The following is a 15,641-nucleotide window of genomic DNA, read 5'->3' as shown; positions in this document are numbered from 1 at the left end:
CTTTAAGTTGGAGGCTTAGAGATAAAAGAAGTTTCTAAAGCATTTTCAGATAGTCCAGAAGACTTACAGGATACTGGCAGTCTGGCTCTCCTCAAGCTGAGCTTCCCTTTTGCCTCTGGCAAAGCATTCACATGAAGGCAACTGTGAATTCCTTGAGCAATGTCATACTCTGCCTATATCTAGTGTTTATCAATGGGTGGCAAACTGTAAGAAAATTTAATCCTATCCACATTTCTTTTGCCTCTGTTCCTTTCATCAGAAACTACAGGCAAGGAGAAACTTTGCCAGAAGAAAGATAGTTCCAGTTGAAATGGGATGGTTTCTGCATATCACTCGGTAAATCTACCTAATGAAATACATTGAAATGAAATTGGAATGAAACAACCTGAAAATGGGGTATCTTTTTAACATTCTAAAGAGCAAGAGTCTTCCTTTTATCTGACAACTTTGGAGTTAATCCGGGCCTCATATCCATCCTGTGTATTTGTGCATTTTCTTCATCCTGGTCTCCAGAGAGGTGATTAAGCATCCAGATCTGACCTAAATGAGAACTGTTTTCCTTGAGTGCTATGCAGGACCAGACTCTACCAGCAACAGGAATCTTGGACTCAACGCCTTCCCCTGTGGATCGTTCACAAAGGGAATATTTTCAATACTTGCAGAACTTTAATTTGGAGTTGGAGAAGGGGGAGAAGGCTCAGCGATACAAGGGAAGAGTGTTCTACAAACCTAACCTTGAGTATCATCTGAAAAGGTTAAAACTTGAGTGAAAACATAAAGCAGAAATCTCAGAATTAGAAAAAGCAACTCTTGCGATTTCAGTGTGCATAGGCCTTCAAGAGAAAAACAGGGCACGGTCTCTGCCCTCAGATGCACAGCTTACCTGAGAACTGGCCATTTCTTCTTTCACCTGGTCCCCTGGGTTTCTTCTCTGAAGATTTTGCTGGAGATCTCACAGCTGCATCAGCTGAAAATGTCTTCCAAGCCACTAACACAGCCTCTACACCTGTAAACTGATCACCTGCAGGCCGACTTTGAAATGTAGAAAAGGCCCAACTTCCTACTCCTTTGTGTAAAAAGCTATTCAGAACCTTTTGAGCTCCTAATTGGAGGCCAACCTCTGAGTTTTCCTCTTCTCCTTTCCACAGATGCTTCTCCTCCCACAGATGCCACTACACCCCACAAATGCTGCTACACCATAGGCACACTTTGTTACACGGCCTTGATCCTCTCCAACTCCTATAGAGGAGACCCTGGTACCTCTCCTAGAGCCAAAGCCTGCACTCACCCCTCCTAAATTATTGGGAAACCTTTGTGCTTCATCCTGGATTCCCTTAGAATCACCTGGAGCGCTTAATTAAAACAACACCATTGTTTCAACAAACACTGATTGACAGAATCTGGTGGGGGGAGAGGGGGCGATATGATCATTTTTTGAAATTCCACAAGTGATCCTATTGGGAAGTATTTGGGAAGGTGACCAGACAAAAAGCACGATCATAGCTATGGTGGTTGTCCAGATTGAAATCCATGCCTCCTCCACCGATCAGAGTTTCTGGAGATTTACACATCCCCCCTCTTTCTTCTATGCAGTGGGAGACACCCTTCCACAGGGAGCTTTCCCTTATACATGCAAATGCCTCTTTCAAAAGGGCTTCAGACCTTTTCCTTTGTCTGCTCTTTTAAAGTAATCCTTATGCCAAAGAGACACATTTTGGAATGGTAAAGTGCTCCCCTTCAGTAGCAAAGTTTATTTTCCTAAGTCACCGCTAAACAGTTTTCCCAACTGAATGCATTTTTTAACTCCTTCCAGGAATATTTGAGATTTCTAATTCCTCATTATTTTCACTGAAATTTGCTGTTATCCTCTTTTCCTTATTTTGCCCATTCTAGAAAATATTGAGTGGTTTCTCACAGTAAAATATAGAGTGATCTAAGACAGTTGTGCTGCTGCCTGAAACTGAAACCACTTAAAAGCATAAAGTTGAACAATTCAAAATGGTGGCATTAAAACATCAACAAGGCTTCCTATTAAACTTAGTAACCTTTTTTCTCTTGGGGAAGCCTCCCATCGTTCCTTCTTAACCACCCCCTCCCCTTTCTCTTTTAACCAAAGAGTACCAAACTGGAAATATGAGGACCAATGTTTGTAGCACAAAAACAATTCTTGTCTCACATTATATTTTAGCTCTGAAGAACAGAGGTCAGTTTTCAAAAACAGGATGAATGTGTACGAGAAGGAAACATTTTCCTTCATCTGTGCTCTACTCTTTGGCCAGTCTAACGATTAAACTGACATCAGGCAGGTTCAAAAGAGAAAAAAAAGAATTTCTTCATGATGGGAACCTCAAAGATTTGAGGCTCAAAGACAGGCAATCGATGCTTATATGCCATTTGGAATGAAGGAGAAGGGGGTAGGGCTTTACAACTCAAGAAGGAGGAACTATATCTACATTCAATGAAAAAGGAAAGAGCAAATGTTTATCAAACATGTTTGCACTGCCACGCAGATAACGCTTTATAAATGGTTCATCGCTAGGGACACCTGAATGGCTCAGTCAGTTAAGTGTCCCTCCTTGGCTTAGGTCATGAACTAGCAGTTGGTTAGTTTGAGCCCCACATCGGGCTCTCTGCTGTCAGCACAGAGCCCACTTCAGATCCTCTGTCTCCCTATCTGCTCCAACCCTGCTCATTCTCTCTCTGTCTCTCTCTGGAATAAATCAATAAACTATAAAAAAATAAAATAAAAATTAAATGTTCATCTCTGCTATTAACTCCTTCCGAGTAGAGGTCCCTCATCTAATTTATTCTTGGTATATGTATCAGCCTCAGGAAAGAAGGACATTTTTCCATTGTCAGCAACTTAGAGGTTGCTAGAGGATATTTTGTTAAGTTAAACAAACCACATACAGAAAAATATATACTGTATGAAATCACATACACGCAAATCTTAAAAATGGCAAAATTATTAAAGATTAGCAAGTTTGTTGCCAGGGGCTGAGGATGGGGGAAATGTTTAGATGTTGGTCAAATGGCAAAAAGCACTACTAATGCAGGATGTGTGAGCAGTGAATGTTACACCTCAGTGAGTATAGTTAGTACTAGTGTATTGCACCCTTGAGATTTGCTAAGAGAGGCTATCGGAAGTGTTCTCAACACACACATGTACACACACACACATATTAACAATGGGAGATGAGGGATATGTTTATTGGATAGATTGTGGTAATGACTTTGTGAACAGGACCCAAGGGTGCAGGAGCACCTGGTTTCAGTGGCCCCAGACAGACCCAGTTCTGCCACTCATGGCTGTCCAAATCCAAGGGCAAGACAGAGGACTTTTGATGCCTCAATTTTGACCTCAGACTTCCTCACAAGGTTCCTTCCAGCTTGTCTCCTGGCTGAGGAGGAAGACCCTGAAGACAAAATATCCCTCAGGGGAACTGGAACTACCCCTCAAGCCTCAAGGACTGCCCTGAGCAGAAAGACCCCACCCTGGATTGACTCCAGGACAATGACAGACTTCACTGTCTACCTGCAGGTCCTGACTCTTTTTGCCCCTCCACCCACCTCTCCCCTTTTCCCTTCCATACACCTGGAAGTGTATCCAGCACTTTGGAGACAGTCCTCGAGACGTTATTCAGCCATCTTTGCAGTGTCAGCCTCCCTGAAATAACTTCCTCTCGTGTTTTGCCACCTCTCATCTCTCTGCCTTTGGATTTTGTCAGTGGTAAGTGGCCAAACCCGGTGTGTGTGGGACCCCCAGAGTCGGCAAGAACACCGGCGAGATGAATGGTGATAAAACAAGAAGGAGATTTTCTTCACGGAGGCCAACACTGAGAAGAGAGGTGACCAACATCTCAAACACTGTCCCCAACCTGCTGAAAATCCTTCCAGGTTTATATAAAGAAAATGTAGGACGAAGGGTGGTGTACCTGCAAGTGGTGAAGGTCAGGCCAATCACTGCATTGCTGTGAGGCATGTGGGGTCTTGCTGGCTCAGGGCAGTGCCTGTTGCTGGAGGGGATAGTTTCCTTTCCCATCCTGGGATGCTTTGCCTGCTGGGGCTTCTTCCTGAGCTAAATGCTGACCTGGAAAGAAGAATGGAATCAGCTAGAAAGGACAGACGAAGGTCAAAAGAGAGACAGTTGAAGGCACTGCTGGGTCCTCTTTCCGTTTCACAGTCTATGTATATTTACTTTTTAACACTTGACTGACCTCTAGATGTTCAGAAATAGAAAACAGGGTGAGGAATGGGTTGGCTCCTGAAACTCCCATGGAGCAAGAATGTCTTATCCCCTTTTGGGGGTGTCAGAATTCCTGTCCCTTTCCAGTTGTTCAGGCTGAACTAAGAAGTTGACATGACACTGGGTGGCTCAGTTGGTTGAGCATCTCTTGGTTTTGTCTGTGAGATCAGGGATTGTGAGATCAAGCCGCACATCAGGCTCTGCTCTGACAGCACAGAGCCTGTTTGGGATTCTCTTTGTCCCTCTCTCTGCCCCTCCCTGGTTATCATTTGCTCTCTCTCTCTCTCTCTGTCTCTCAGTCTCCCATTCTCTCTCTCTCAAAATCGATAAACTAACATTTTTAAGAAAATTGAGACTAGAAAGACTATCCTTATAACCTGTTTCTTTTCAAAAGAATCAATTGACATCGAAGCTCAATATAGACCAAGTGAACTTCAGCACATCTATCTATTTCAGTGCCTCAGCCTAGACATGTCTATTCATTATTGACTACCTACAAGCCTTCTTTTTATATGTATCAGCTGACACATCCACCTGCATTTTCTTCTGTCCCAGGCAGTTCACTATTACACTTATGACTGAAAACACTTAAATATGCTCATGGATTTCCTTGAGCATTTCATCTATCAAGACGTCAACATTTCTCCTAGGACACAAGGCACAATGTTCGACACTTGGTCTCGAATGTCTGCATTCCCTAAAACCTAGCTTTACCTACACCTTCACCTGTGGTCAATCACATTAAAATTCAGAAACAGTTTCCCTTACCCGTATTTCTTGAAGAACCTTTGAACTGTCTTTGTGCAACAGTCTTCAAACTTCATGCCCAGATAAATGTTGGACAAGTATAATCTCTCATATTGAAAGATACACATTCAAAGATAATTTAAAGTATGTCTTCAATATTACAGGACAAATTCTTATATTACTGATGAGATTCTGGCCTGATTGCTGGGACCATTAACAACATATTTGAATGGCTATTTATATGATAAGTATAAAAGGGTTCATTTTATGCCTGTAATTTATTATTTATTACTAGAATAGATATATTTTGGTTAGCTTATTATCTAATTTATTTTGTGTGTGTGTATGTGAGAAAGAGAGCACAAGAAGGGGAGGAGGCAGGGAAGGGAAGACAGAATCCCATGCCTTTCGCACACAGCCTGATGTGGGACTGGAACTCAAACCATGAAAATAGGACCTTAGCCAAGATCAAGACTCTGAGGCTGAACTGACTTGTGCCACCCAAGCATCCCTAGAATAGATTACTTTAGTCACAATTTTACTTACAAGGTCACTGATGTGTAATTGACCTTAACACTCTTGGAGGCATGAATATATAAATGGTTGACAGGAAGAACAACAGACTACATTTTTGTCATGAGATGGGAGGTTTTGTAATTTCTCCAGGCTACAGAGAAGAGCGTGAACACGTAGTGATTGTCACTCAGGATAAATGTCCTGACAGTTGGGAAAAATGCCTTGATTAAGCCCCGGTTGTTTACTTGCACCCAGGTGGTCTACTGAAAAAGAGAAAAATTGTAATGATGGAAGACAGGGTATAGAAAGTTGCAAAGATGCTCCCTAGGACAAGGCTGTTTGGGGTAGCTGTTATCTCAGGACACTATCTACTTGTGATTACTTCCTATCAATAGGTTGGCCCCTCAGCTTGTGCATGCACAAAGCATGAAAACCATAAATGAGTCCTAAACACAAAATATATGAGGTATAAGGATCATCATCCAGTATACATGATGTGCAAGCCTGCAAAAAAAAAAAAAAAAAAAAAAAAAAGTCTTAAGAAATGTGGGAAGAGTTAAATCATACAAATATCTTACTTTGGCCACCATGGATTGAAACTAAGTTGTTCTTTGTTTTTAATGTTTATTTATTTGAGGGAGATTGTGAGCAAGTGTGAATGGGGGAGTAGCAGAGAAAGGAAGAGAGGCTCCATGCTCACTTTGGAGCCCCATGTGGGGCTTGAGCCATGCCCATGAGACCAAGACCTGAGAAAAATCAAGAGTTAGACCCTCCACCAGCTGAGGCACCCAAGCACCTCTAATTCCATTTTTAGTTATTTTAAAACCTCATACTGTTCTCCTGAATGGCTGCTGCACCACTTTGCTTTCTCACCTACAGTGCAACAGGGTTCCCCTTCTCTTCATCCTCACCAACCCCTGTGGTTTCTTGTGTTGTCAATTTTACCCATTTTGGCAGGTGGGAAGTGCTATCTCATCCGTGTTTTGATTTGTGTTGCCATGATGATGAGGGATGTTGATCATCTTTACATGTGTCTGTTAGCGTTCTGGCTATCTTCTCTCAAAAACTGTCTATTCATGTCTTTTGCCCATTTCTTATCTGGGTTGATTGATTTGTGGGTGTTGACTTTGAGAAGCTTTTATGGATTTAGACTTTTCATTCAAGTCTCAATTACTGTGTCATCCCCCTCTTTTCAAATAATTGGGTAAGGTTTGTCCCGTTTTAGTAAAGCATATGCACTTTCAACTGTAAGAGAGAAGTTTGGAATCAAACTTCAGAAATAACAAACAGTCCCAGAGAGTCTCAGAGTTGGTACTTAGTTTCAGGTTTTTGATTTCCCGGATGTCTTGAAATCTAGTCCTTGTTCTGACAGCAGGTCACTTAAATATCTAAGCTGGTTTTGAGCAAACTGCAATTTTTCTTTGGGCACCTGATGTCTCTTTAAAGCCACAAGTTTTCACAGGTGTATGCTGGTGTCATGCAAAGAACCTTGGGAAGGGGAGCAGAGAATGAAATTATGTCATAGTATAACAAAGGAGAGCCTGCAGAACACTTACTGTCATGTAGTATAACATTTAAGGTTGTCACATATAGAATGGACCCTGTGTGGAACCCTGAGGCATTACTCAACAGGTGTATTGCCATTCCTCCCAACTGAAGGTAAAAAGTACTGGCTATCATTATCAACTGGACTATTTTGAAAAGGACTGCATGGGTGTTTCAGGGAACAATCAGTTTCCAGTGGGAATCAACATCACTAGTGGATGAACGTTGGCAACAAAAGATAAAGACAGATAGCAATGTTATTTTTTGCTCAGGGGTCCTCATCAAACTTCCATCCTCAGCCTTTGGGTTTTCTCTCAGGTACAATAGGCGTCATACAGGGACTAGTATCCCCTTCCCTTGCCAGGGCTCTCCTTCCCAGGAACCTCCTATCCCCCAGGACCTCCACCCCATGCTCTCCAGCCCCTGCTCCCCATGGCTGCCATGATCCAAAGTCCTGGCCTTCGATGCAGCTGTGGCCCAAGATGGCTTGAGCGTGACCATTGATCTAGGGCCTAAGCCTTGTATTCCTCTATTATGTGCTTGCTGCCCTGTTGGGTTTCCTTATTTATGGGGCAATGATTAACTCAGGGCAGAGATTTTGACGGATCTATTTGAGGCTTGATGAGTGATGCACTGTGGAGTCTGCCAGTATCAGTTGAACATTTTCCTCACAAGAAGGTTGGTAGCTCATCCAATAGGACTGATCATTTGATCAGTACCACTAACCTCATCTAAAGTGCCATGAGAGACAGAGCATAGAAAACACGTTGAAATGTCATTTATTTCCCCTTGTTTTCAAATGTGGTAACTACTGTCAAAATCTAGATATTTTCCCCTTCGCGGGAAAAAGAATTTCTGGCATGACATTTTTCAAAGAAATCTCAGTCCAGTAAATGAATTGGGGCAGATAAACTAAGGAGAAATGGGTGTGTAATGCTCAAAAGGCCTAGACACAAGGAATAAATTCATAGACAGGGACCCATTGTTATTTATGGGAGACCCATATTTTTCAAATTGTTTTAGCTCTCTGAGGTAGGGGCTGCTGGTAGCACTGGGTTTGAGCACTAAAAGTGTAGCTCAGCTGTAAGGACACAAACAGTTTTATTCCCAGTGCAGAGAGTAGTTTCTCCAAGCCAGTTGACAGGGAGGACTAGGAAGATGCCTGTGCTTCCTTGGAGCCCTGTCATTGGGAATTAGGGAGACATGGAAAAGGTCGGCTAAACAGCTGAAGGTGTGTTTGGCTCTTAAATTTGTAAGTCTCTTTTTTCCAATGTCCAGAAACTCTGATCACTGGAGAAGAAATGGGTTTAAACCTGGATAATAACCATAGCCTTCCTTACTTCCCTAAATGGTTCCCAAAGGGATCCCGTGTGGCGTTTCAAAACCGACCCTTGCTGTTGCCCCCCTCCTCAGATTCTGTCAATTGGTGTGGATTGAAACAACAGTGTTGGATTAATTAAGTGCTCCAGGTGATTCTCCCTGAGGCCAGAGTCAGTTGGCAAGGCTTCCCATTAATTTATGAGATTTGAGTGCAGGCTTTTGCTCAAGGAGAGGTTACAGGGTCTCCTCTACGTGAGTGTGGGAGGATTAGGTCTGCACAGCACACTGTTACTATGCTGTAGCAGAATTTGCGGGTGCCTGTGGGAGTGGAAGCCACTGAAACTATAGAAGAAAAACTCAGAATTGGGCTCCAAGTACATAGTCTCCGTTTCTGAAAAGCTCCTGACACAAAAAACTAGGAAGTTTTGTGTTCTGCATTCCAAAGTCCTGCCTACCAGTGAGCACTTTTCTTTTGAAGACGTTCTGTTGGTTCCTTTAAGGGCATTTTCTCCTAATGCATGTGTGATTTGTTCACAAATACCTTCTGAGAAAGAAACCTAGTGGACAAGGGGAAAGAAGAAGAAATGGCCAGCTCTCAGGTAAGCCTGGTGTTCCAGGTCGGAGGCCGTGTCATCATTTCCCCCTAAAATTCCATGCATTTAGAAATCACAAATGTTGGTTTCTTTGTGTTTGGTGTTTCTGCCTTATGTTTTCACCAAAGCTTTACAACCTTCTCAGGAACGATACTCAAGGTTGGGTCTTTAGAACTCTTCTCCCCTATATGCAGGAATCTACTCTGTGCTCTCGAACAAGGCTTTCACTAGGATGTCAACACTTGTCACTTTGAGGTTAAAGTCCTGCAAGTATTGCAAACATTCCCTTTAGGACAGATCCAAAAGGGAAGTTGTTGAGTCCAAGATTCCAGTTGCTGATGGGGTCTGGTGGTGGGATTTTAGTTGAGGAGAACCGTTCCTGTTTAGTTCCCCCATTTAGTACCTCTCTGTAGAGCAGGATGAAGAAAATGAAAAATACAAGGCCCCCAGTATCTTAGGAGTCCTCTTAAGCATATGGGAATCATTCTGGAGACCTCCCTTTTGCCTTTCCCTCCCCTGGCTGCATAGTCACTCTTCACAACCCCACTGTGGATCTTGGTGCCCACAGGTCCTCTTTTTGTGTTATAATAAAACGAACTTTTTGCACCAAATACTAAATGCAAAAAAACAGAGAATGGATATGAGGCCTGAATAACTTGGAAAGTTAAAAAAGCAGGGGGAGAGCAGTCTTGGTTTGTAAAATGTGAAAAAGATACTCTGTTTAAAATATACTAGACATGACAGGACAGGGAAACAGCCATCTAAAAGTGGTGTTTCTCCCATTCAGATGGGGCTCCCAAATATGGGGCAATGATCCTATGGATGCTGAGGGCATGAGTGGTGAAAAGAATTCACCTGTGGCAGAATAAGATTTATGAATACACCTCAAGGGAATGGTGGGCAGGATAGGAGAGGAGAGGCTCTTGCCTTGAGGCAGTGACTTGGGGCTGATTTTGCAGGGGGAAGATGAGTTTGTATGGTGACTTATGGAATTTGCCCTCATGTGGTAATTCTGCCTGGTTGTAAGTACCCATTTGTTAGTTCGTTAGGGCCTATAGATATTTTAAGGCAGGTCACCAGCTGGGCCTGCCTCTCTTCAGCCAGGTGGGCCCTGTGGACTCCTCTACAATCCATTGCTTGAAACTGTTTGCCTCAAAGCAGCCTCTACTGAAAGTATATGTGATTGAAGTTTGTATAAATCCACTGTATTCTCTCATAATTAGACTGATAATCTGATTTAACAGAACACACCAGTGATCATGTGTCCTTTGGTGTTTCTTAGGCACTGAGAGCAGTTTGTTTCCTTACAGTTGTTGTTCACTTCTTTAACTGCCCTTATTCTCTATTCCAGATTTCTCCCCTATAACGTTCATCTTTTCCCCCCATCTTTCCTAAAGATCTTAGATTTGCTGAGCGATGTGCAGAAACCATCACATTTCAACTGGAAACTTCTTTCTTCTGAGTTTCTCTTTGCTTGTAGCTTCTGATGATAACTAAGGCAAAAGAAATGTAGCTTCAATTAAATTTCGTTATAACTTTCAGCCCATTGATAAAGGATGTCATACTCTGCCTGTCTCAAGAATTGAATTAAAAAAAAAAAACATGAAGGCATGAAAGCAGCTATGATTTCCTTCAGGAAGGGCATGTTCTGCCTGTCTCAGGTGTTTATCATTGGGCTGCAAGGTCCAAGGAAGTTTTATTTAAGCTACGCGTCTCTTGACCTTGTATCACTCATCATTTTCCTCCTTTAACAACTTTGACCCTTACGTCTTTAAGGTTGTTAAAGTGGAAGGTATCCTCTTCCGTAGCTTCTTCCTGATGAATAAGGGCATAGAGATGTTCCTACCTATGAGGGAAGATCGGTCAGTTGAGAATTTTAGTAGGAGTTAGGAAAGGCTAAGGCAGCTGTCTTTAGAGTTGATAACATGTGGGAGTTTCCTTGAGGAGAAAGAATCATCTGTCCCCTTGATGTTCTGCCACTGAGTGTCATCACCAGGTGGAGAGAAAAAGGAGAAAACAGCTAAACATGATAGAATAACAAAAAGAAAAAAAGCCCTAATAAATTTTTATTTTACTCCACACTCTGGTCACAGAAATACCCTTTTATTTACTGCTTTATATGTTGAGAAAATGAAAACAATAATCACATAATTGATGTATTTGTGTGTCTTAAAATCCTCCAAGATAATAGAGTCATAATAGAAAGTGCAGCAGCTGGGATTGTCACACAAAGGAAAATTGATTTGTAGCCGATAAGAAGATCAGAGGGAATAACTTCCAAAGGAGACTCTCAGATCAAGGGTGTGTGTGTGTGTGATGATTTCCTTTTATTTTAGATTTGGGTGGATAATGAGGAAGTGGAACCTGGTCATCTTATGTAGAACTGGACATAATGTCATACGTGTGACCTAAGAGAACACTTCTATGCATACTTTGTGTTATGTAGGTGAGGTTTGTGTTCTTCCTTGGGTGGAGATTTTGGTATTACAAGAGGTTAAGATAGCTGTGCTCACTCCATGTGTTAACTCCATCATCCATATACATAAATATGAGTTGGGTTAAGCTCAAAGTGGCCTGCCCAAGCTCTTTCTTAGGACAGTCATTATATTTTGTTGAATGTTTTCTGTTTCCATGACAGGAGACTGTGTCCATAGGGTGTTTTGCCAGAAGTAAAAGTTAAAATAGAAAAAAGAGGCTAAGTAAAATGAGGAATATGGTCAGTGGGTACATGCAGGTAAGTGGTGAACGTCAGTTCTTGTAGTCTATCTGGTGACAATAATTCCCTCTTTCATCTTAGATACCATTATGAACTATGCCAATGGCCACTTCTTTGTAACTGTGGTATTTATTGCAGGGACTGCTGACCTTCAGAGATGTGGCAATAGAATTCTCTCAGGAGGAGTGGGGATGCCTGAATCACAGTCAGAGGGAACTGTACATGGATGTGATGTTAGAGACCTATGGACACCTCCTTTTCTTGGGTAAGGGTAACGCCTTCTAGATTTCCCACACCACCCTCAGGGTTTTGTTCCTTCCTTTGACAACTCTCTCTTGGAAGCTTCCTCTTTGCATGACTGAAATTGAGATTCCTGCAGTAAGGGAAGGAGGTAAGGATTTGTAGATGTAGAGAAATATCTTCATGATGTTTCCTTTTCAGCTTTAGTCTCCCCTTTTTTTAAGGTATCATCACCATTTCTGAAGATTAATGTCAATTCTAAACATTAAGTGGCATAAGATGGTATTGCCCAAATCTTAAACTCCAATTTTTATTCCTTATTGTATTGGTAGTACTTGGAACGCAGGTCATGATGTGAATATTTGAAACTCCTCCTGCATGTTCTAAAGGGGCTTTTTCTTGTGCAACTCTGTTTGGGAAATCATTTTTTTTAGAATTCTCCTATGTCCCTTCTTGTTTGCTGAGTACAATACTGGGTTGAAAGATAGAATCTCCAGCGATAATTATATTCCTTCTTTCTGATAAACAGGTCTTGTGTCAAAACCAGACCTGGTCATTGTTTTGGAACAAGAGAAGAAGCTGTGGGGTGTGAAGAGAAAGGAGACAGTAGCCTTACACCCAGGTAGGTGGAAGTGAAGCAGATGACACAAGTGAGGTCCAAATGTGAAGGAGGAAGATGGGTCTTAAAATGTTGTTCAGGTAGCTCTCCTTGAATGGAAATTCATTTACAAAGCCGAGTTTTATGTCTTTCCCTGTCCCAGAGGGACATCTGCTGTCTAACACATCATGCTCTTTGATTCTCCAAGGACTGTCCTTCAGCTCCACTGAAGGTCCACCACATCCACGGTGAGGGCCTCCATAATCTGAGAGCTTCTCCATTGCTGTGAGAGCCCTAGAGTAAGGAGATTGAGCCCCATGTCAGGTTATGAGCTGAGAATGGAACCTGCTTGAGATTCTCTCTCCTTCTCCTCCTGCCCTTCCCCAGTTCTCTCTCTCTCAAAATAATAATAATAATAATAATAATAATAATAATAATAATAATACTCTACCTGTGTATCAAGTTTAGATTTTTTTTTTTTATCTTTAATTGGGTGTCATACCTAGGACATGCTTTGCTACCATTCTCATTAACTTTTTGTGTCCTCTGTAATATTTTCTTTGTGGTTTACGTAAAGGCTACTTAAAACATCTTAAAGATATAAAAACCCATTTTAAACTGATAATTGCATACAAAATTATTCTACTTATAAGCTCCATCCCTGCACCCACCTTAAGTTACTGATATCACAAATTCTATCTTTTAATATGTAATTTATTACCTAGATTTATGATTTTTGTACTTCTTTAAGATTTGTTTATTTATTTATATAGGGAGAATGAGCAGGGAAGGGGCAGAGAGCAAGGGGGTCAAAGGATTGGAAGCAGGCTCTGTGCTGTAAGCATGGAGCCTGATGTGGGGCTCAGGCTCTTGAACCATGAGATCATGACCCGAGCTGAAGTCTGATGCTTAATCCACTGAGACACCCAGGTGTCCCTGATATTTTTTTTTAATTTTTTTTAATGTTTATTTATTTTTGAGACAGAGAGAGAGCATGAACGGGGTAGGTTCAGAGAGAGAGGGAGACGCAGAATCTGAAACAGGATCCAGGCTCTGAGCTGTCAGCACAGAGCCCGATGCGGGGCTCGAACTCACGGAGTGCGAGATCATGACCTGAGCCGAAGTCGGTCGCCCAACCGACTGAGCCACCCAGGCGCCCCGATATTTTATACTCCTACTGAAAAAAAAATACTGTAGCAGAAATTAAAGTGACTTGTGCTACCTCATTACAACATGACAGGTTTCTATAATTGTGCATTTAAAAAAAAATTCTTAATGTGTTTTTATTACTGAGAGAGAGAGTGAGAGAGTGCAAATGTGGAGAGGCAGAGAGAGTCAGAGACCCAGAATCTGAAACCGACCCCAGGCTTGGACTGTCAGCACAGAGCCTGATGGGGGGTAGAACTCATGGGCCTTGAGATCATGATCTGAGCCAAAGTCGGTCACTTAACCAACTGAGTCACCACCCAACTGAGTGGGCCAACTGAGTGGCCCAATTGTGTAAATTTTTATATTTAGCAGAGAGTTTTATGTTCTCATGTGGTTTCAGTTACTATTTACAATCCTATTATTTCAACCAGAAGGACCTCCTTTAATATTCCTTGTAGGACAGGTCTACTTGTAAACCCAGAGGGGTTTTTATTGGGAAAGTCTCTATTTCTACATTCGTGGAAAACGGTTTTGCCAGGTAGGGTATTCTTAATGGATGTGTCTTGACCTTTCAATACTTGAATACATTGGCCCACGTACTGCCTCCATAAGGTCTACTGAGAACCCCAATACTAGTCTTACAGGAGCTCTCTTGTAAGCGATGAGTGGCTTTTTCCATGCTGGTTCAAATTTCTCTTTTCACTTGTGAGTTTTGATAGGTTAAGTATAAGATGTCACTGTGTTCATGTCTTGACATTTATCCTGTTGTGAATTGACTGAACTTGTATCATTTGTCTCTTCTTTCCACATACAGACTTGACTTCTTGATGTCAATGCTCTGCCCCCTTTCGCTCCCCTCTCTTCAGGAGTTCCCTTAATGTACATATTGAATTACCAGTTGGTGTTGCATGAGTCTCTAGACTCTGTCCTTTGATTCTTCGTAGATAGTTTAATACAAGAGTACTTTAGGTTGTCTGATTCTTTTTTCTGCTTGATCAAGTCTGTCACTGACCCCTTAGTGTATTTTTAAATTCAGTAATTATACTTTTTGTCTCCCAATTTCTTGTTAACTGTTGGTTATAATTTGTTTCCTTGGGTTTACATTTTGGTCATGAATAGTTTTCCTGGTATATTTTAGTTACATATCTATTTTTCTTCTTCTTCCATAAACATCTTTATGATGGTTATTTTTAATTCTTTGTCAAGCAATTAATACTACTTTATTAATTTAATACCAGTTTTGGAGATATATTTTGTTCCTCTAGTTGGAACACAATTTCCTATTTCTTTGTATCCCTTTATATCTTTGGTTGATACTTGTGAATTTAAAAAAAACAACAAGCAAACAAAAAACCCCACCAAAGGTAAAACAAAACAAAACAAACAAAAAAACCTACAGCCTCTGGGCTCAGGATTATGGACTTTTGTTGTACAGAAGAACACAAATTATAGTAATTCTGGGGACAGTGACACATTCTGGGCATTTTTCATGTCTGAATTTCTGTAACTGCAAAGTTTAAAAAGTGTAGTTACTCTTTAGAGCTCGTGATACCTTCCTCTCTCTGTCTTCAGCTCTGTAGTCTCTCCAGTGTTTGAACAAATGCTCACCTTTTGTCTAAGCAGCCACCACAGTGTATCCAGAGGATGCTCTCATTTCTTCTGTTTTCCATGCCGTGCATGACAGAAACAAGTCCCTTAAGACAACAAAGAAACCAGATCATTGAACATACATTTGTTTCTCTCCTCGACAGAGGGAAGACTTTTCTCACAGTGTTGCCATGGAGTGTCAGGGAGGGTGAGCAGCTGTTGTAGGCAAGTGTCCTACACGTTCTCTGTTTTTTCAATGTGGATCTTCTTTTACACTTGTCTGGATGTGCTGTGTTCTGCTAACTGGCTTCTGGAGCACTCAAGAAGGTTCTTTGGTCTATATTTTGTCTCCATGAAAGAGTAAAGTCCTGTTGCCTACTATTT

At 41.6% G+C, this 15,641-nt stretch overlaps 1 protein-coding gene across 1 annotated transcript; it reads left to right on the top strand.

Annotated features, from left to right (window-relative positions):
* The first annotated feature begins 8,838 nt into the window (after positions 1 to 8,838).
* On the top strand, positions 8,839 to 12,559 carry LOC112850881 (KRAB domain-containing protein 5-like). Its single transcript, XM_086690622.1, has 3 exons — positions 8,839 to 8,973; positions 11,822 to 11,948; positions 12,453 to 12,559. The coding sequence occupies exons 1-3, from the start codon at positions 8,959 to 8,961 to the stop codon at positions 12,557 to 12,559; spliced, it is 249 nt and encodes an 82-aa protein (XP_086546748.1). The 5' UTR covers positions 8,839 to 8,958.
* Positions 12,560 to 15,641: the final 3,082 nt, after the last annotated feature.

The sequence above is a fragment of the Puma concolor genome, chromosome E2, assembly GCF_028749965.1.
Source record: "Puma concolor isolate L17-30 chromosome E2, mPumCon1.1.hap2, whole genome shotgun sequence".
Lineage (NCBI taxonomy): Eukaryota > Metazoa > Chordata > Mammalia > Carnivora > Felidae > Puma > Puma concolor.
This window is presented reverse-complemented; position numbering and strand designations above follow the sequence as displayed.